The following is a 23,981-nucleotide window of genomic DNA, read 5'->3' as shown; positions in this document are numbered from 1 at the left end:
GACTCGCAGTTCCAGTCTCGGATTTCCCCTTCTCATCAGGCCCCTCGGGCGGCTGTCATCCCTTTCCTCATTGGTGCTGGCATCTTTACAGGGGTCGCCGCTGGTGCCTCTGGCCTTGGGACTTCCATCGACTTTTACTACAAACTTTCTCGAGAAATCAATGATGACAGGGAGCGGGTCGCAGGCTCACTCACGTCACTCCAGACCCAACCCTCCAGCCTGGCGGCGGTCCCGGTCCAGAGCCCGCGAGCCCTAGCCCTGCTCACGGCCGAAAAGGGTGGGACCTGTCTCTCCCTCCAAGAAGATGTCGCTGCTACATCCACCAGCCTGGGCTCGTCACCACCAAGGTCCGTGAGCTCCGGGATCGCACACAGCTCCGCGTGAGGAGCTCGCCTCCGGGGCTTTGGCCCTCACTCCTGGGCTTCCTGGCTCCTCCCTTTGGCGGGTCCCTTGCTCTCCGTTGTCCTCCTTGCTACCACCGGCCCGTGCGTCTTCGCTGCCCTTGTCCGTGTCATCGGAAATAGCGTCTCCCGTCTGAGCACCGCCCGCGTCCTTGACCTGCGGGGCTGTCGCCCTCTCAGTTTAGAGATGATCTTCAGGGTTCCCCTTCTGATCCTCAACAAGGGGGACATGTTGGGACGGTTTTTTTCCTGTGGGCACCGTTAGGAGCTCCATCACCCTCCTCCTCCGATATCTCATTGGAGCAGTCTCTGGCGGGCATGGCAGTTAGAGGCCTCCCCGTCAAAACAAGGTTGAGCGATCACAGCTGCTAGGGACGGACCTCCCCGGCACCCCGGCCAGATTTCCCCCCCAACCCGGAGGCCTAACCCTATAAAACAAAGCGCCCGAGCCCAGTAAGTGCTCAGTCTTTGGGAACAATCCCGATGAGCCCGCGGCGTAATGAAGCTGTGTTCTCCCTGATCTCTGCCTGCAGCTTGAGTCTCTCGTCCCTCGCCGCTTTTTCACAACAGCTGCTTTTCTAGATTGGGATTTAATACTGTTTTTATTATGATTTTTGTCCTGTTTAAAATACTTGTAGCCAGTAAGTGACCTGCAACAAAACTATTTGCAAAACAAATGTGGAAGAACATTCAAGATATAGATAATTTACATCACGGGAAAGGTGTTGAAAATGGTTAAAGGAGAGATCTGAAGGAAGGACTAATTCCACAAATTCCGCTTTTGAGAGGTATGCCTTCTTTGTTTATCCTCCAATTATTATTATTGTTTTAGAAATGTTGAATTAATCTACTTAACTCTCAGTCTCCTCTGCAGATGTGTCCAGTTGCATCCCAAGACTGATTTCTGCCTCAACAGAAATGCAGGAACAGTATCTTTTTGGAAATGATTTGAGTCTTTCAAGAACTGGTGTTATCTAGGTACCTCTTGGACTTTCTCCTGTGTTTACCTTATTGACTTTTAAACTTCAGCTCGGCCTTCAATTCCACTGTACATCCTTCCTACTTAATATCTTGAATTCTGGTATGAAACTATTGCATGATCTCTGCATCATTGCCTGTGCATAGCATGTAGTTCTCTTATAGTGGGTGGGTACGGATGATTTTTATTTGATGTGATCAAATTTTAGATAACATATTGGAAAGTCGTTAAAGATAAACTTTATAACTTAAAAAAAGAAGAAATATGATGTAATTGTGTGAAATCTATAAGACACAGGTTAAAGTATCTTTCCTTCATTGGCTGATTTTGAAAGTAAAAATACTGAAAACAAGTGACTTTGTTCACAAATATTCTGTTTGAAACAATTGAAGAAATAAATACGAAAAAATATTGAACTGAATCGATTATTTCTAGCAACCTTTTTTTGTGTGCCATCAACCTAATAAAATATTTTACTTTGTGCTAGTGAGGACTTGAGTCACTGATTCATTCACCTCATATTATTTAGTCCTTGCTCAGTCTTACAGGCTAGTAGGATATAGGACACATATGTCCTACATTTATGTTTATGCTGTGGCAGAGGAGGTATAAAGTTAATGCCCAGGAAAGGATAGCATAAGAAACGGAATAAGATATGCTGAAGGACACTGTACATGGAAATCAGAATAGTGTGTCTAAAAGGACAACAGATGTTCAAAACCAATTTAGAAGGGAGGAGAAAGAACAAGAGAGAAAGAACTCTCATTTATTAAATGCTAGTCCCAGACATTACACTTGATTATCAATTAATCTCTGTAACATTGATCCTGAAAATATATCTCATTTTATGAATCAGGAAAATTTGGCTCAGAGAGGTTAAGGAAATTTACCCAAGGTCACTCAGTAAGGCACATAAATCATTTTCAAAGTCAGATATTTCTGACTCCAGGGAACATACGTTTCTCCCAGCCCATTTTGAAATATTAAAAAATGAATTGGAAGCATTTGCTGCATACCTAGTGTGTTTACCTTCTACTTGCCTCTAAATGGGAATTTTGTTTTTAGTAGCTCATTGGTCTTCAAGCCAGTATTGCCCGGTTTTTAAGGAGCCTTACCTTGGCACAGTCAAGATTTCTAGGCCCTTGAATACACTCTGTGATTCAACTTGAAACCTAGAAGCTATCATTCAGCAATCTACCATGGTGAGCGTCAAACATTGATCCTGACTTTCATGCCTGGCTTCCAAAATCAGTTTCTTTGTAGTCATATATGCTAAAAATACTGATAGAAATGGTGAGAAACAAAAGCAACATTAAACTCTGCTTTCTCATTTGGACTTTTTGTAAACCTTCCTACTCTACTTTGCTACACTACTTCATAACTATCCATGACTCCTGGAACCCAAGTAAACGGGTTTGCTGTCTCTCAAACACACCCTACATCTTCTTCAGATTGTTCAGTCCACATGGAATGCTCCACTTCTCTGTCTCTTTTAATTCCACTCATAATTCAAAATTTAATCTAAGTTATATAAGGTTTATGAATCTTAACCGTAAAGGGGAGTCATCTGCACCTTCTCTGGACACCTATAGTTCTTATTCACTTGGAAAATAATCACATAATAGCTTCTTATCCCTCTTCTGTTGCTGACTTAAACTGTTAGGAATTTTTTAGTTACTGTTTGACACCCTCGCTAGACAGGGAGATCATCAAGTACAGAGTTGATATATATGATATATATATGATTTTACTATAAGACCAGATCTTATATAAGACCGGTTCTTATATTAATGTTTTGCTCCAAAAGACACATTAGAGCTGATTGTCGGACTAATTCTTATTTTCCGGGGAACACGGTATATTTACTTTAGACACAGTACTGACTCACATATAATTGTTGATTACAGGATATTGGCTAGTTGTATCTGGTATGTACTACAGCTAGTACTGGTATATGAACCTCATAGGAGTTAAAAAGAAGAGAAAATCTTTAAAAGTTACTAAAATGAAAAATTAGGAAAGAAAAATCTATTAAATTAAAAACTGAATGTGTTATATGGAAAAGAAAAAAAATACTAGACATCAAAATAACGTTTCTTCGAACATATTTTGGATTACTCTACAAAATTGGCCTACTTGAAGTCCTGATTCCAAAATGAATTTGTCATAGGAATCAACAAATGATCAATGAATTTAAAAATAAATAATTCCTGCTTTCCTTTCTTCTTCAAGTATTTATGGGATATCACTATTGGCACAATGCTCAGCACTGAGAATGCAAAAATAAATATGTTACAATGTCCATTTGCTGTCAGCTCAAAATTTAATGGAGGAGACAGAATTACAATTAAAATATTCAAATTCAGTCTACCAACAATTCCACAAATAAAAATGGCCTGTTACACTGACCCCAGATATATTTTTTTTAAGCCAGTGATTTCTTTCGTCTAGCTTTTATCAGGCCACCTATTTTAGGGTATGAAGAATTTAAGAACCATATGGCACCTTAAACCCAGAAGCTGTTAATACTCTCACCAGATGGACCGTATATTTGCAACTACTTATGTAATACATTGAAGCTTCAGATCAGTCTCCAGGTTACAGTTTTTAAAACAGCAAGCAGATGTGCATAAAGGAAATCTTGTTTCTTTTCTCTTGTCATTAGAAATTTTGAGAATCTGTTGATAAATGCTAATTGTTATTGGCCTCCTTCATTGCTCCTATACTCTTAAGTGCTGAAGAATGAACATATTTTATCTCCATAGACAATATTCAATATTCAGATTCTCAGTTGTGGCCCAGTGAGAGGTAACGAGGTATATTGGAAAGATTACAAAGTTGGGGGTAAATGTAGGTTCAAATCCCAGTGCTACCATGCCCTTGCTCTAATATGTAATCAGGAACAAGTTGTTTAACTTTAATGAGTCTCATCTGTAAGCTGTAGATGGTAATTCCTATTTCAATGGGCTACGATGATGATTGAGTATAAAAAACATTGGTCACATTCCCCCCTCAATCCATTTCCCATGCAATAACTTGAACTTTATTTTCTATCAACTATGAATATATATGATATCATTTTCATAAGAATTGAACTCAAGGTGAGAAATTTTCTCCCAAGATACAGGGTTGAAAATATTTTTTTTATGGATTAAATTATTAATCAGAAATCTACAATTTTACATTATTTTTTATGGTAAATATTTAATGTATTTTAACAGGTAAAACATCTTTAAAAATCATGCCTACTATATAGAAAAGCACAATTTGGAAGAAAATAAAAATAGAGAGTGAAAACTAATGACGAGGATTTAATGTATCAAAAAGTTTTCTCTAACATTAATAACAGATGAGTAAATGGGAATTAATTACTCTCCATCCCTTTCTCATCCCAGGCCTTAGCTCAGGTCCTCAGTATTTCACGGAGAGGTAGCATCCTAGTTGGGGTTTGATTTTTGGTGCCATTGCTAGTTCTAAGTTGGAATCTGGTTCTACTGCTTATTATTAATTGGACCTTCAGTAAAAAGCTCCTTAACCTTTCTAGGCCTTAGTTTCCCAATCTGTGAAGCAGAAATACTAATTGCTAAGGGTTATTTTGGGTTAATGTTACATAAAGTAGTTAGTTGTGCAATAGTATCTAAAACATAAGCTCTTGGCAACAATTTGTTTCCTTCATTAGTTCTTTAGTCTGACTTTCATCTATTCTTTACAGTGTACCTTGAAGAATAGTGTACATATCTAAGTATTAATCTGTATAATAAGCATAGATTTGTAATAAAAAGTATCCACACTGTGTATAATGCTTAGTGCTGGAAAATAGGAATAATAACAAAACAAAAAATAGTCTTTGTCTTGAAGGAGCTTATGTGTAATCAAATTGCAGACGCTGCAAACCATTAAAAAAATTTGTGAGGATATTGCCCAGAGATTTTACCAAAACCAAAGAAACAACAACAATAACCCCTCTCAACCAACTACAACACTACACTGTACCGAAAATAAAAACCTTGTTGGATATTTAGTACAAAGCAATGTAATTTTCTTTTAAGAATCTTGGTTACAGGTAAAATTAATACTGATATTATATATTTCTAAATAGTAGCTATTCAGTGTCCTTGTTCTACAGGGTGACAAATTACTAGTTAGTGGGGTACATGACATGTATTTCAACTCAAAGATCGCACATCTTTAGTTATATAATAAGATTTTTCAGTACACAAAATGCCTCCCATCATGAGAGCTACTGATATGCATATAAAGCTGCTTAAAACTCTGTGATTTTCCTTCCTGCCTGCCTGCCTCCTTCCCTCCTTCCCTCCTTCTTTCTTTTCTTTTCTCATTCGTCCCTTCTTTCTTTTCATTTTGATTGAGAACTTTACCTAGCAAAATTCAACTTGTATTGGAAATACAAAGACTAAAAATTTTGTATGACTAGTTAAAACAAGATCTTTTTGATTAATCATCAGAAACTAGAAGGGACAGAAATAATCAAAGAAATGTTTTCACCCATAAAACTACTCTATAGTATAAACAAAAGTCATATTCAATAGAATAAGGTTGCAATTTATTTTAAGGTTCAAATCATTACCACAATTTTGTTTTAATTGTTTTGCTAGTTTATTTGTTCTCTTTATGAGTATTATTTAAAAAACTTTATTATATTCAACACGTAAGTTTACCTTAATTTTTACTTACCTACTATGAACACATTTACTTATGTTGTATCATTTGTTGTATGTTTAATTATACAAATTCTGAGTTATAAACAATAAAGTATATGGCATAAATTTATGCCTAACACCTATATTAGTACTCATTTGCAATGATTTGAGAAGAAAATGAGACTAGAAAGGTTGCCTTAGAACCTTGGTTATCTTTTGCGTCTCACAACTGAACATGTAACACATTCCCATAGTTATACTTTCTAAAAGAAAGTGAGCTACGGAACAACTCTGTGTTTTCAGTACTCTGGGAATATTGATGATTTAGATAAAAGGTGTCAGCCTCTACTTCTTCCAACACATGAAGCTCAGGTGACACAGTTTCCAACAGAAATGAATTCTGAGAGGAGAAGATTATAATTACGAACCATAGATACAATGGAACATTTATGCATCATGCTCTCTGTATCTACTGCCAGTCAGGTGGAAATGTTAGCTAAGATTTTTTCTACATTTTACAAAACTTGATGGGTGAGGAGAAAAGCCTCCATGTCAAACAGAACAATTTTAAAAGAAGAGGTTCAAGGGGGTCAAATATATGGTGATGGAAGGAGAACTGACTCTGGGTGGTGAACACACAATGGGATTTATAGATGATGTAATACAGAACTGTACACTTGAAACCTACATAATTTTACTAACCAATGTCACTCCAATAAATTTAATAAATAAAAAAATAAGTAAAGTACAAGAGTTGGGTGAATATGTAATAATCAAAATACTTCTGGAAGTGAGATAGGGCACTGTTCGTGCGTAACTGTCTCCATGCAATAGATGTAAACTAGGGCTCTCCAGGGCAAATCAGAAGCAGGGCAGGAAACCACCCTAAATATGGACCACCTTCTTCTAAGATACCTTCCCAAATGGTCAGAAATATGTGCCAAAGTAGTGGCTGGACCCGTTTTCTTTTCTACTCAACAGCATGATGCATGCTCTGGACAGGTTTACCCTTATCCGGCTGGCCTCCAGTGTACATCTACTTGTGCGTAACAAGGAGAACCCACAGGATTATCCTAGTAGCATATCCTCTCACCAGAAGGTAAATCAGTAATATCGAGTGCAAACATTCTCCTTTTTCTGACAATAATTGCTATTGCCAATGACTCAAGGAGCCTGGTGGGGAGGAGGACAAGTAGAATAGTGCCACAGGGTGCTTCTGTTCCAGACTGTAAATCTAATTCTTATTTAGGTGTGGGCCATTCTTCACAACTCAGAAAGAGTTGGGACTTTTCCCAAATAGCCTTGAGAATAACAGGCGCTGTGTGTGTGTGTGTGTGTGTCTGTGTGTGTGTGTGTGTGTGTGTGTGTGTGTGTGTGGTTTTGAGTAGCCAAATACTGGTTTAACTCTTGTCTTTCAGTGTCAGATTTTTACCTGTATAGAGGAACTGGTAATATCTCACACTGCTGCTGTGAAGATAAGTTGACATAATGCATTTAAATGTTAATCATTGTTCACTGGGATGCAGAAGTAACACTTGTTTTTTCCTATGGCTGGGGAGTTAACGATGTAAGTAATTGTGAACAGTTTGCCTTGAGGATTTCATCCAAATACAATATCCATTGCCTACAAATAACCAAACCAGTTCTGGTGTTTCAATCTTACAAACTTCTAAAATACTTTATGTCTCTTTTCTCAGGACACTTTCACTTGTTTAGCCTTTAAGGTACAAATCCTCTGGAAAGCTTTCCCTAAATCATCCCAGGAGAATGCAGTAGGCTGTGCTCCCATAATCCTCTGCACATGTCTCTATCACAGCAGATAGCCTGGTCTAGTCTAATGTAGGGTTTGCTTTTCATCTAATCTAATGGATCAGGAGTTTCTTCAAAGTTCTATTACTAGCATACAGAGCAGTAATAGGCAGTTAATAAACATTAATTAAGTCAGTGAATGAATGAATCAAATGTTCAATTTTGTTGGAGTATTGAATTCCTAAAGGTGTTGCTAGAGATAAGGAAAGAAAAAGATTGAATTCAGATATTAATGTTTCAAAATACTCTTTAAGAGTCCCTGTGTAGAACATTAAGCTTTTTAGGATAACTTGTCTGGAGATACAGTAACAGTCAGAGATGCTTGGCAGATTCAGCTGAATATGCAATTTGGATACTTTCCTATTGAAAACATCTGTATTGGCTTACACGTATATCAATGCTTTAGATTATTTTATTCCTCTCTTTTTTAGTGTCCTCCTCATAGGAATAATATCACTTATCCATTATGTATAAAGCATATTATAACAGCAAGTATGAAAAATAGATACAATTTGTGATCCTTAGACGTAAAGAAGAGATTGTAGATGTTTTTGAAGTCGGTTTTCCCAATTCTTACATGCAACCTGGTTGGCTTTTTGGCCTTTGTGGACGATATAAACACTTACAGGCTATAGAGGCTATTTATCATACAAATGTATGAATTTAAGACAGGGGTCAGCGAAGTTTTTTTGTAAAGGATCAGATACCAAATATTTTTACACTTGGCGTTATCTGGTCTCTGTCACAACTACTTAATTCCGCCATGGCAGTGCAAAAACTGACATAGACAATATGTAAACAAATGAATGTAGCTGTGTTCCAATAAGACTTGATTTATAAGAAAGAAAGAAAAAAAGACATTTGAGCAGGAATTTGTTCATGGGCAATAGATTGTGACTTCTGATTTAGGCCAAGGGCAAGAATAAGTTAATAAAGTTTACAAGATTTGTAACTTATCCAGAGGTTGGCTTTGGTGCCAGGAAAAGACCTCATTTTTACAAACATCAACTCTTTATGATGTACAAAGAACATGATAATTTCCCATTCATTTTTAATTTAAAACATTTCTCTGTGTAATTTTGCATGAAGCTTTACCATACCAAGAAGTATGATTATAAATTATAATTTGGTTTTTATGTGCCTAAAATACAATATTAAGTTCAAAGTAATTTGCATTTTCAGTTTGACTCTTGGGACTATAGCATCATACTTTGCTAAGAACACTTACTGTATACTTGTAATTGTCCACGAAAGGAATTTTTTCCACGTGAGTTTTCAGCTCTGCATTCATATATGCCTGCGTCATCCAGCTGCACGTTGGGTATTTCCAGCACTGCCTGAGATTTCCGCAGACGTGCCTTACCAGGAATATAACCACTGACCTTCATCCATGTGATTGTTGGAACTGGGCTATAATAAGAAGCAAAAACATCGTTAGCATACTTTCCACTATTATTATTAACAGATTCTGTTATCTGGTAATGTAAGACTTAATAGGCTGAGTGCAATAAAGTGTAATCATAATTAAGGACCATGTGCTGGTAGATATACTTCGCTTTCCATGTGGATTGTCTGATAAGTAGTTAGATTATAAGGAAGATAGTTTTCTTTTGCTTCATATTTTAGGAAAGCAATTGAAAGACAAAATTTTATACATTTTAATACATTAGATTTTACTTTTAAAAACTTTGTAAGATTGTTTAAACACTAAAAGTAATTTGGTGAAATAACAAAGGTAACAAGTGCTTATTGCAAGGAATCAAACAAAAGTGTCATGAACTAAGTGAATTAAGAACTCTTTTTGCCCCCACCCTTGTAAATATCTTCTTGCTGCAACAACAAATACATTTTACCTGTAATCTCTCACCTTATCACTATGATATACATATATATATCATATATATGAAGAGTTATTTTTGTTTTATTTAAAAACTGTAAGTCATATACTTGATGTTTATTATTATTATTAAAAGATCAAATCCAAGATCAACTCATGACACTCTAATTAGTAGCTAGATATTATTCCATTGTATAGATGTATTGGAATTTAATAAACCATCCCCCCATAGTTAGACATTCAGCATAGTCCGTTTTATTTGTGTGTTTGTTTTTCTACTTTGAAACAGTTCTGTTATAAACAACATTGCACACATATCATATTCTTTGCTTTTATTTTCTGCAGCAGACATTAACAAAAGTGGAATTGATGGATCAAAGGGCATGTACATTTTTCATTTTAATAACTACTGCCAGATTGTTTTTCAATAATATAGTGGCAGTTTCCACATCTATCAGTAATATATGAGACTATTTCCCCATATCTTTGTTACCATTTTATGTGATTAATCTGTCTAATATTTGTCAGTATTCAAAGGTAAAAAAATGGCATTTGCCACTTTAATTAATATTCCTCTGAACTCTAAGACGGTTGAACATCATTTCATAATTTATTGTCCATTTTCATCTGCTTTTCTGAAATGTTCGTTTATGTTGTTTTTTTAATTTATTTTCATTTTATTAGCCTGTTTGCATTCTTTAAATTAATTTCTTAGAGTTCTTTGTTTGTTAGAACCATTAAGACTTTGTTCCTCAGAAAAATTCTTCCTCAGTGTATTGTTAGTTTAGGACAGCAGCTGCAATATAATTTTATAAACATTTTTGGGAGAAACAAACATATCTGCAGTTTCCCTCATGATTTCTGAATATTTGTTTGTTTATAAAATTATTCATAAGCCCAAGTTTATGTCCACATTATCTGCAGTATTTCTTAGTAGTATTTTTATTATTTTTAAACAGTTGGATCTTTAATCCATCAGGACTGTATTTATATTTTTGGTGTAAGATGAGAAATGCAACTGTTTCAGCATGATTAAAACTAAAAGTACTTTCCCCACAATATTTGCAATGTTGTCTTTGTTGTATAATTGGTTCTCACATAGCTGAATCTGTTTCAGTCTTTTTAGTTCTGTTCCACTGATTTATTTATTGCTATCTATATTTAATGCACTTTATGGTCTGGACTGAGTCTACTTTTTCAGTTTGATTTCTCACTACTTCCTTCTATAGCTGATGACCCAGAAAGACATCTGTGTATTTCTAATCATATCTGTTAAAATCCTGCTAATCCTTTGAGACCTGTCCTAAATGCCTCCTCTTCAGCAAAGTCTTTCATTATTTATGTAATCTGCTGGGATTTTTTTTTCTTTCTTTTTAAATAACAAAGTGCTTTGTATATACTACTCACATCTCTTGTAACATGCTACCATAGATTATAATTGCTAAGGGTAGGATATTTTTCCACTAATTTTCTTTATAGAAACAATTGCAATATTCTCTATTATAACCAATGCTATAATAAATAACTTCAGTATTTTTTTTACCACATTTCTGATTTATTCTTTGAAATAAAACATAGAATTGAAATTGCTAGATCACAGTTGATAGTTTTTGCTTGTTTGTGTCGGGACATACCTATAGCTAATATCCAGGAAGACAGAACCTAGAATTTTGGAATAACCCATAGGTTGGCATGACATATCGTTCTTCTAATATGTATGAAATTGATTGGTGATTTTTTTTTTTAATTTAGGGATTGTGGATATCTAATCAAAGATGAGTGTCTGTAGCTTATTAGGTTTGTTGGTTTGTGTGTGTGCATATTGTTAGGGATTTGATGGTTGGTTTATTTACAAACTAGCTTTGACAGGTTAGGTATCACAGTGATGGATGATAGGTTGGTAAACACGTCAGAATATTTCCATCCTCTATTGTGATAGCTTAAGCAGTAGATTATTTGTTCCTTAGAATACTGATTAGACTGTAACAAAAAGTCACCTGGGTCTGCCACCATCAATTGAGTTAGTTTTTTTTTTTTTTTTACAATGTTTTAAATTTCTTCCATTTTTTCTTCAATTGTTTTATATTTAAAACATCTGCTGGTGTCGACTTTGGCAATTCATGTTTCCCTAGAAAATCAACTATTTCATCCATAATTTCTATGTTTCAGAAGTAAGTTATATAAATAGTAATTATTTCAAGTTATATGAATAGTAACTGTTTAAATCTATTTTCCCCTTTTTATGGTATTACATCTTGGTTAGGAGCATAGGCCTTCAGGGAGTACAATTTAGATTCAAACACAATTCTGACACAAAGATGTGTCCTTAGGAAAGTTATCTAACTTCTATGAATTTTGTTTAATGGAGATATTTATCAGTTCCTTAAAAATGCAAATATCTTTAGGGCAGCGGCATCATTTCTCTTGTTCAACAGTATGTACACAGTGTCTCATAGAGTGCTGGGCATATAGTTAGTACTTAATAAATGTTTATGAAATAAACGAGTGGATGATTTGCATAATATTGTTTTGAGGATTAAGTGAACTAAATTCTTGTAAATTACTTAGCAAAATACATAGTGAATAGTGAGTACTCAATGATTGTTAGCTATAATGATTTTTAAATCATTAGTTTTGTCAGAGAATTGTCTTTTTTATTTGTCTTTGAGCATTTTGAGTATTATTGTTTTTTGTTTTATCAATGAGTCTCTTTTTTTATTCACTCACCTACTTTCTTGATCAGCATACTTATATTGTACTCGAACTTTTTGAACTGAATGATCAATATAGTAATTATTTATGGTTAATAATAAAAGCATATAATACTGTACTTTCCTCTTCTATCAGATGTAGGTACATGCCATATATTTTTATATGTAGAGATATACACTTGCTTAGTTTCTGCTTTTTGGAGCTTGTTGAATCAATCTTTACAGGTAAATATAGGATCAATTTTTGTGAAAATTACATATCTATTGGAAAAGGGTATATTTTATTTCTGACAAAAGTTTAAAAATTAGCTTTTACATAGTTTTTGTTAATTAGGCAATTAAAATATTATTTTAATATTTTTCATAATTTTAAAGCCATTCAACTTTTATCAAATCACATCTCATATGGAATATTTGTACACTTGAAAAAAAAACAGTTATAAGCAAAGCTAGTCTGCTTCAACTAAGAATGAGGGATCTGGAGTTTACCTGCTTATTCCTCCACAGAGTATAGTAGAAAATTACTGCTCTATGTCCTTTTTCGTTTTTATTTTAGTTGATCTGTTAGACTGAGAGAAGTATGTTACATTTTCCACTATTACCATTACTACTAGTATCTTCTTGCATTTCAAACAATTTTATTTTGTATTTTGGTTAACTTTTTCTCTGCAAATAAATATTCATAAAAGTCAATACACTTCTGTAATACATCATCTATATTTTGTGTGACTTTACTAACAATTGTCACCCCAATAAACTTTAACTAAAACAAAAAGTCAACACAGTTTTAGAGTATTAACCTTTATCAAAATAAAATGATCGTCTTTCTAATTTAGTGATTTGTTTTACTTTAAATAATATTTTATCCTATTTATCCTCTGATTCATTCTTTCTTTCTTTTTTTTCTTTTTTTTGTGGTATGTCACTTTGTTTTGAACTGATTCCTCTAAATGGTAAATAGATTTTACTTTTGACTCAATCTTCAAATTTTTGTCTTTTAATGGTGAAATTTAAGTTTTTAATTTTGTTGTTCCAATTGGTAATAATTATTCTAATTCAGCCATTTTGGAATTATGAAATACAGAAAATACATAATTTCATATTAATAATGTTAATAGAAATAAACTTTGGAATAAAAATGATCATGGATTAAAAAATGACTAAAGAAGATATGGCTATGAAAGTATGCAGATTAAAATATAGAATAGAAATTAACAATTAAAAATATAAAAATATAAATATAAAACTTAATGGATGGGTTAAACATCAAATTAGACACAGTTGAAGAAAATATTTTCTGCAAGCGGATACAGTTCCTTATTCAGAACAAAGCACCATCCGGAGAAAGTAAGAGAGAGGAAAAAAAGTGAGACACTGAGACTAGAGGTAGAGGAGATTACATAATATCATAAGAGAAAATGGCATAAAAATTTCCCAAAATAATGAAGAGTATGAATCCTCTAATACAGGAAACCCAATACAGAGATCCCCGACTTATGATGGTTTGACTTACAATGATTTTCTGACTTTAAAGTGATGCAAAAACAAAACACATTCAGTGGAAACCATACTTCAAGTTTTGATCTTTTCCCAGGCTAGCAATATGCAATATCATACTCTCTCGTTATGTTGGGCAGCAGCAGTGAGCTGCTACTCCCAGTTAAGCACAAGATCACCGGGGTAAATAACTCTTGTTCTACAGTGTACTGTGTGGGCAGTGCTTTTAGGATATTGTGTTCTGAGCATGTAGGGTAAGCTAAGTTATGATGTTTGGTATCATAAGAATTTCATCTTATGATATTTTCAACTTAAAATGGGTTATTGGGACATAACCCCTGTGGAAGTCAAGAAGCATCTGTATATACTAAGCATGACAATGACCACAGAACACCAATGCCATATATTAGGAGTAGCCAGAAAGGGAAAATAGGTCATCTATAAAAGAACAATAATTTCAATGTTCACTGGCTTTCTAACAGCAACAATGGGAACAGAAGATGTTGGAATAGTTAGTTATATCCAATGTGCTTAAAGAGAAAAAAACAAAACAAAACTATAAAGATAGAATTTTGTACATAGTAAGTTGTCTTTTAGAAGTGAAAAGGAAATTAAGATATCAAATCTACAAAAACTGAACAAGTTAATCACCATCAGGCTATAACTGTAGGATATATAAATTTCAGGAAAAAAGGAAAGTGACTCCAGAAAGAAAGATTAACATGTAAAAAGAATGGTACAAAAACAAACAAACAAAGAAACAAAACTATACTACTATACTAACAGCAACAGCAGCGACAACAACAACAACAACATGGACATATAAAAAGGGACAGAACTAAAATACCGATCAAAAAGAACACATAATTAAATAGAAGGAGTGAACAGAGTTAATATGTCCCAAAGTTCTTTAGTTTTGAGAGAGGATAGTTAAGATATTGATGAACATTAGACTTTAAGTATGCATGCTAAAATTAATAGGGTAACCATTAAAAGAGTAGAATAAGGATAATTTTTCAAACAAATGGAGGGGATAGCAAAGACTAGGAGGCTCAGCACTTCTCAAAATGCACTTTTTTTTTTCTCCTGGTCATGCATTTTCTTATTTTACATGCAAATAGTCATGACCATGATGCTGATTTCTGGCCATGAGATGTAGTGAAATTGACCCTAAAACACCTGCGGCTCTTCCACTCTGTCTGTATTGGCTAGCTTCATGTCAATGCCCAGAGCAACTTTGGAAGTCGGGTGTGTGTGGGGGGGTGGGGGTGGGGGCGGAGATAGCAGAGTCTGGGTCTGTAAATGACCATTTTGAGGAAAGTGTTAAATGACTACCTCGTCAATGACAAAAATAACACTTTTTCGATACTGCTTGAATGAAACAGACATATGTGTCTTGCTAAGATCCGGGTAGTTGAAGGTTAATTTGTTATTCCTGCTAGCATCATTTTAGTAGCATAGAAATTGATATATAGAAATAGATAACTGCCATAGTAAGACATAATTATTTGAAACAGTTGGGTGAGAAAGGGCGAAGATCTGATACCGAAGAATGAGAAGATGAGGACCCTGTTATGCAGTGGCAAAATTCACGTTTGATAACTTGGAAAGATAATCCAAATATTTATAGAGCCTAGTGACAGAGTTACAAGATACAATGTTAAAACAGTGTGTGGATTGTCACTAGCTTCATGATCAAAGTATCAGAAAAAAAAAGATGAGCTCAAAAATACTAATTGGATTTTCAGCAGAATTAATAAGAACAGAAAGACTACAAAACATGGGATCTTAGTCGCATAGCAGATAAATTGCAAAAATGGCTTCAATTCTCCATCACTGTCTATATCCACATCCTTTTCTGTGTAACCTATCTAATGAAGAAGGCCCTGACCCTTCCCCACACACAGGAGAGCCAGATTTTACAATGAATGCTCACGCTGAAGAATTTCATGTTTGTGATGGACCAGTGACTGGTTTGGGTTTCCTAGTCTTTTCTTTTCTGAATGGAATATTTGTTTTTTTCCTGTGGATAATTAATTCCTGTTTCACCTTTCTGTTAGGCCACATAATTTATCTTTTAAGTTCATATGTTATAGAATCAGGAGGGCCCATATCTGAACCTAATGGAGATATGAAAATCTGGGATTTGAGTATATGCAGAGACTGGATGGAATTTGGTTTGTCTTCCTTGAGGAAGGAATGAATGCATCCAATATGTGGGAAGCATTTCAGAACAAACTGGCTAAGTGTTCAAAAGTCACATTTCCCTTTCTTCCTGGGTGCATAATTAGACCTCATTTTCCAGTATCCTTTAGGTAGGGGCATGTGATTCCATAGGTAGAATATGGAAAGAATGATGTATCAAACATCATCCAGGTACTAAACCTTCCACATGATACTCCATTTTTACTTTTCTCTGGTCTGCTGAATAGATGCTGATGCCAATGGAAACTCTTGTAGAAAAACATATAGGAAAATGTTTTCATGTCCATGTTGTGTTGAAGGATCATTTTTCAAATAAGATGTAAGATATTGCTATCCATAATTTATCATTGATACATACTGCATTAATATTAACAATTTCTTTTCATTAAAAGATATAAGATAAGGTCAAGCCACAACTTGGGAGAAGTCACGTGTCACACAAATAACTGCAAAGACGAATAAATTAGATAAAGAACTCCTATAAATCTGTAAGAAAAACAACTAATAAAAGTGAGCAAAGAACAGAAGAGGAAACACAAATGATCAAAAAACATATGAAAACACATACAGTATCATTAATAATCAGGGTAAATGCAAATGTAGGCCACAAAGACATTCCATTTCATGCTTTAAAAATTGTCAGAATGTGGTGCTATGAGAAACTTAAAAATACCAATTAATTATAGGCATGGAAGTCGGTCAATAAGACTGACTTATACACTGATGGTGGGGTTTTATATGAACACAGCTAGTTTGGAAAACTACTGGAATCAATTTACAAATGAGAATAATCACATACTGTATAATCTGGAAGATCATTAATGTAATGGAATGGAATCACAAATTATACTTAGAGGAACTCTTATGCATGTCCACAAGGAATAATGTACTAGATTTCTACAGTGATATATTTTTTTATTTTTTATTTTATTAGTTTCAGGTGCACAAAACAAGGTAATACTTAGACGTTCATCATATATATCCCTCACACTGTGAACCCCCCTCCCCCATCCACTATCCCTCCGACCTCGCACTGAGCCATCACATTATATATATAAAATTATAGTTGGCATTCATTAATGTTTAGCTTCTGGTGTACAACGCCATGATCAGGTGTCCACAGTATCCCTGAGGTGGTCTCCCAAATAGGACGCATGTCCATCGGATACCCAACAAAATCTTTACAACATTATTGAATACGTTCCCCAAATTAATTTTCAAAAACCCTGAGGCCATCTTGTGGTTACCAGCTGCTTCCGAATCCCTTCACCTTTCCCCTTTACAGTGATATTTTAAAATAAATATTTTTTGAGATTACTTTTTTCTTTTTAGACTGTTAATTGAATCAGACAGTTTGTCCTCCTTGAGTCTGGCTTCTTTCTTTCAGATTATGAGATTCATCTATGTTGTGAGTTATCAATAGTTCATTCCTTTTAATTGTTGAGTTGTATTCTAATACATGGTTAAGCCAAACTTTATCCAGTCACCTGTTGACTGTTGAACACGTGGTTTATTTTCAGTTTTAAGTTACTATGAATAGAATTGCTGTTGTACATTCATGTACAAGTTTTTTGTGGACATGTATTTTTATTTCTCTTGGGTAAGTAGAAGTAAAATAACCCATATAGGTGAGGTAAATGTTTAACTGTACAAGACACTGGCAGATTATTTTCCATTGTTAATTACATAATTTTACACCTCCAACAGCCATGTATGAAATTTCCATCTGCTCTACATTGTTGAAAATACTTGTATTGTCAGTCTCTTCCATATTATTCAACATTAATATCCACATGTTACAACACTACTTATTCAAAATGTTACTTTCCACATTAGTTACTTGGCATTTTTGTAACCAAGTAATTGACTTTATATGTGTGGGTCTTATTCAGGACTCTCTTCTGTTTCATTAATCTGTAAACCTGTCTTATGCCAGTTCCTCCCTTTCTTGATTATTACTTTTGTATAAAATCATGAAATCAAGTGAGTGTGTCTTTAAATTTGTTTTTTTTCTACCAAATTGTTTTGGGTATTCTTTGAATTTTAATGTAAATTTAGAAGTAGCTTGCTAACACCTATAAAAATAGAAGCTTCCTGGGATTTTGACTAAATTATGTTGAAATAATTTACCAATTTGGGGAGAATTGACATATGAACACTATTGAATTTTATAATATTATATTAGCTCATTTATTTAGATATTCTTTCATTTCTCTCAGCAATATTATGTGATTTCTCAGTGTATAGGTCTTGTGCATATTTTGTTTAGTTCATTGTGAAATATTAATTTTGGTAGTTTTTCGTAGATTCCTTAAGACAGTTTACATACACATTCATGGCATCTGCAAAGACAGTTTTACTTCTTCCTTTCCCATCTCTAGGACATTTTATTTCTTTTTATGCTTTATTTTACTGTCTAAGCACCCATTAAATGTTGGATAGAAGTGATGAAAGGAATAAAAAAAGAAAACATTTCAGTCTTTTACCATAGTATGTTGAATAATGTTTTTTTTGTAGATGTCCTTTTTCTGGATGAGAAAACTTCCCTCCAGCCTACACTGTTGAGAATTTCATTATGTATATTGAATTTCTTCATTATGTATATTGAATTTTGTCATATGCCTCATTTACTAAGATGAATATAAGAGTCTTCTCTTTTATTCTTTTTACGTGACAAATTACATTAATTAATTTTAAAAAGTTAAACCAACTTTACATTTTTGAGGTAAACCCCACTTGGTCATGTTGTGTAATTTCTTGTTTGACCGAATTCATTAGTGAGCTCTCTGGGTTCTAAGTTTCTGTATTGGGAATGTTTTTAATTACAAACTCAATTGTATTAATAGATATGGGACAATTCAGATTTCTTTTTTTTTTTTTTAACTAAAGTTTATCGGGGTGACAATAGTTAGTAAAGTTGCATAGGTATCAAGTGTACAATTCTGTAATACATCATCTATATATCACACTGCGTGTTCACCACCCAGCATCAGTTCTCCTTCCATCACCACATATTTGATCCCCTTTACCCTCATCTATCACCCCCCATCTCCCCTTATCCTCTGGTAACCACTGAACTATTGTCTGTGTCTATGAGGTTTTATCTCTTTATTTATTTGTCTTGTTCCTTTATTGCTTTCAGTTTTACATCCCACATATCAGTGAAATCATATGGTTCTCCACTTTTTCTGTGTGACTTACAACACATATTTCGCTTAGCAGAATAAAAGACAATTCAGATTTTCTAGTTCTTCTTGTGCCAGATATGAAAATTATGCCTTTTAAAGCATTTGTTTATTTGGTTTAGTTATAAAATTAAATGTTGTTAAAAACATTCCCTTCCTGTCACTTTAATTATTTAGGATAGAGATGTAGTGATATTTCCTTCCTCATGCTTGTTATTGAAAATATGAATTTTTTCTCTTCTTTTTGATGTTTATCAATTTTATTGATGTTTTCTAAAAACAAGCTTTGGATTTCATTTTATTCCCCATTGTCTGCCCATATTCAATTTCATTGATTCTGCTACTTATTTTTTTTCCTTCTATGACCTTTGGCTTTAAATTGATTGACTTTTTAATTCTTTAAGATGAAGGTTTAGATCACTGATTTTCAAATTTTCCATTTTTAAAATATATAAATTTATGTCTAACCACTGTTTTAACTATATCACAAACATGTTGTGTTTTCATTATTTTTTAGTTCAATACATTTTCTAATTTCATTTGTGATTTCTTCGACAATTTTGTTATTTAATTGTGTGCTTTGAATTTCTAAATATTTGGTGATTTTTCAGGTATTTTTTTGTTATTTATGTATAATTTAGTTTTGTTGTATTCAAGAACATGCTAAAGTGTCAATACTTTTATAATAAGTGACCCTTGCTTTATGGCCCACTGTATGGTTTACCTTGCTTGGTGAATGTTCCATGTGAAGATTTTTTAAAAATTGTGTATTCTATAGTTGGTGGGTGTAATGTTCTTTAAGTTTCATTTAGGTCAATTTGGTAAATAATTGTGTTCAAGTCTTCTGCACTTTACTGATATTCTGTCTTTTTGCTCTTATAATTGATAAATTACTGGAGAAAAGTGTTAAAATCTCCAACTATGTGATTTTGTCAATTTCTCCTTTAAGTACTATCATATTTTGCTTCATGTATTTTAAAGCTCTATTATTGGGTACCTATGCAGTTTGGATTTTGTAATGTCTTCTTGAGAAATTGACCTTTTTATTATTATGAAGTGCCCATCTTTATCTTACGTGACATTCCTTATGCTGAAGTACACTTTGTCTGATACTAACATAGTTACTTAAACTTTCTCAGGAATAGTGTTTGCATGGTGTATCTTTTTTTCATTCACTTGCTTTTAACAAATGTGTGTGTAATTTTTTTACATTTAAAGTGGGATTCTTGCAGACGGTATATTATAGAGTCTTGCTTTTTCATCTAGTCTGACAACATCTGCTTTTGGTGTGTTTTAGTGAATTAACATTTAATATATCTGTGGTTGGGTTAAGGTCTAGTGTTATAATACTATTTTTCTATCTATTCTAACAGTTCTTTGTTTCTTTTCTGCCTTTTTTCCTTGCCTTATTTACTTTCCTATATTTTTTCTTCAGTATTTCATTAAAGTTCTCTAATGGTTTATTACCTATAGCCCTTTATTTATAAGTGTGTGGTTGTTCTAAGATTTGCAACATGTATCTGACAATATTATGCTTATATGTCTCCCTGTTCTTGTTTCATATATTTTTTTGTGTCAATCTTATCATACAGATTTTTCTATATACTTTAGAAACCCTGCAACACATTGTTATTATTTTTTACTTTAAAGAAAAAAGAATAAAGTTAGAAATTTTAGAAATCAAAAACAGCAAATACTTTATATTTATTCACATTCAAAAAAAGAAAGATAAAACTTTTCTTGCTCTTTATTCTTTTGTGGAATGTGGAGTTTCCAAAGTGTTTTCTTCAGACTAAAGATTCTTTTTAGCAGAATGTGCATTTTTTAAAATTATAGTTGGTGTACAATATTATGTTAGTTTCAGGTGTACAACATAGTGATGTGACATTTATATATCTTACAATGTACTCACCACACTAAGTAAGCCTAGTAACTATCTGTCACCATGCAAAGCTATCACATTATTACTAATTCTGTTCCTTTCACATTTCTCACTCAGCCCTCCACCTCTCTCCCCTCTGGCAACCATCAGTTTATTCTTTGTTTCTATGAGTCTGTCTTTGTTTGTTCGTTCATTTATTTTGATTTTTTAAAATTCCGTATATAAGTGAAATCATGTGGTATTTGTCTCTCTCTCTCTCTCTGACTCATTGCATTTAGCATAATACCCTCTAGATCCATCCATGTTGTTGCAAACGAAAGTATTTTGTTCTTTTTATGGCTGAGTAATAACTCATTTTTTATATATACCACATCGTCTTTATCCATTCATCTATTGATAAACATCTAGGTTGCTTCCATATCTTGGCTATTATAAACAATACGTCAATGAACATAGGGGTGCATATAACTTTTCAAATTACCATGTTTCCTCGAAAATAAGACCTAGACAGACAATCAGCTCTAATGTGTCTTTTGGAACAAAATTTAATGTAAGACCAGGTATATATTACTATTATATTATATTATATTATATTATATTATATTATATTATATTATATTATATTATAATGTTATATCATACATGATCTTATAGTAAAATAAAACTGGGTCTTATATTAATTTTTGCTACAAAAAGATGCATTAGAGCTGATTGTCCGACTAGGTCTTATTTTTGGGGAAACACGGTAGTGTTTTCATTTTCTTCAGATAATAAATACCCAGAAGTGGAGTTGCTAGTTTGTATGGTGGATCTATTTTTAGTTACTTGAGTAATCTCTACACTGTTAATATTCCTTATAGTGCTATCTATTACAAACAAATTATTCAGGGTTTCTTGCTTGACAATGTATTTCTCTTTCATGTTTGAAGAATTTTTTCACCAGATAAAAATGATTTTAGACAGAATATATATATATTTTAACTTTTTATTTATTTTAAGTGTATTTTTCCAGGACCCATCAGCTCCAAGTCAAGTAGTTGTCTCAATCTAGTTGTGGAGGGCGCAGCTCACAGTGGCCCATGTGGGGATCAAACTGGCAACTTTGTTGTTAAGAGCACTGAGCTCTAACCAACTGAGCCAACAGAATTCCCCTAGGCATATGTTATTATGTTATTAATATGTTATTAAGATTTTCTTTTTATCATTGATTTTCAGCAATTAGATTATGGTGTGCTTTGATATATTTTTCTTTGTGTTTATCCTGCTTACATTTCATTAAGCTTTGGAAATCTGTAGAGTTATGTTTTCCAATAATGTGATAATTTTGGTCTTAATCTTTTATTTATTTATTTATTTATTTATTTATTTATTTATTTAGCCTACTTGTATCTTCTGGGGCTAAACTTTCATATGTGTTACATAATTTAATTGTTGTTTCATAGAGCTCATAGGCACAATTCAATATTTTCTCTAGATCTATTATAGTTTCTATAGTTTCTCTTGCTCTATCTTCAATTCCATTCATCCTTTTTACTGCAGTGTCTATCCTGTTGTTAATCCACTAAAGTAATTATTTTATATTAGTATGACATTTTTCCATTCTAAAAGTTTCATTTTAAAATCAATCTCCATTTCTCTCTTGATTATGTTGATATTTTCCTTTAAATAATGGAACATATTTATAAGACCTATTTTAAAATACTTTTTTGTTAATGTATTATCTATATTTTTAGGTGTTTTCATTGACTGATTTTTCTCATGTTTATAGTTCACATTTTTTGTTTTTTTGCTTCTTCAACATTTTTAGCATTATTTCTTTTTATTTATTTATTAGAGGTTATACATTGTCTGGTGCCTGAACTTTGTCAGTGAACAATAGGTGAATTTTGTTCTGGCATTTAGTAGAGTTTCTTATAGTTCAGCTCAATCCTTGTAAGGCTTACCTGTAATGTTTGTTAGGATGAGTTCAGAGTACCCTTTATTTGAGGACTAGGTTAATAGTAGTTCTAAAGCCTGGTCTTTTTTACAGTCTCTACTAAATGACCCATTTGTTCAATAAGGTTTTATCATTCTGGTTGTTTGGAGTTTGAATTTTTTTTGACTGTGCTATATACAGTATTTTTTTCTTTCTCTAGGAGTTTTTCTTAGGGTGTAAAGTCTCATTCTGTGCACTCACAGCTTACTATTTGGTCATATACTCAATGAAATCCCAGCACAGATTTCAGGAGGTCATTCTCTGGGTGGCTCCCCTTTCTGCTATTCTGCCCTATAAATTTATTTGGCCCTGTAAAATTCAGTCACCTCAGCCTCTTTGCTATCCCTATGCTATCTTTTCAGCTCAGTGATTCTGTTCTGCTCTTCTTGGGTTCCTCCTCCCAGGGTCAGTTTGTGGTGAATGCCTACTAGCAGAACGTTGGAATATGGTCACCTTCACCCAATTGTTTTCATTCTCTGAAGGATTACACTCCTGCATTATCTGTTCTTCAGTAAATGAAAACAACTGTTCCTTATATTTTGTTTAGGTTTGTAGTTGTTTAGATATGGGGCTAATATGATTCCAATTATTCTGCCAGACTTGGTAGTGGAAGTCCAAAGCTGTATTTATAGGCGAAAAAAGAATCTGTTAATAATACAATCCCATTAACAGAAGAATGGATAAATATGTTTTATGTATTACTCATGACATTCCTATTAATTAGCAAATACATAAACTATACCTACTTTGAACATAATGGAAAAATCTTAGAAATAAAGTTTGAGGAAGCAAAAGTGAGTAATAAATGACTATGTCTGTTATAATTTTAGCAATGTTCA

At 33.4% G+C, this 23,981-nt stretch overlaps 1 protein-coding gene across 1 annotated transcript in view; it reads right to left on the bottom strand.

The window, feature by feature from the left end:
• CNTN5 (contactin 5) overlaps positions 1 to 23,981 on the bottom strand; it is a 1,322,225-nt gene that overhangs the window by 283,300 nt on the left and 1,014,944 nt on the right. The window contains exon 10 of the mRNA XM_081062322.1: positions 9,079 to 9,260. Coding sequence (XP_080918448.1) covers positions 9,079 to 9,260 — 182 coding nt within the window. The remainder of the gene's footprint in view (positions 1 to 9,078; positions 9,261 to 23,981) is intronic.

Source organism: Rhinolophus hipposideros, assembly GCF_964194185.1.
Source record: "Rhinolophus hipposideros genome assembly, chromosome: 10".
Lineage (NCBI taxonomy): Eukaryota > Metazoa > Chordata > Mammalia > Chiroptera > Rhinolophidae > Rhinolophus > Rhinolophus hipposideros.
Note: the sequence above shows the minus strand (reverse complement) of the source record. Positions and strands in the feature narration are given on the sequence as shown.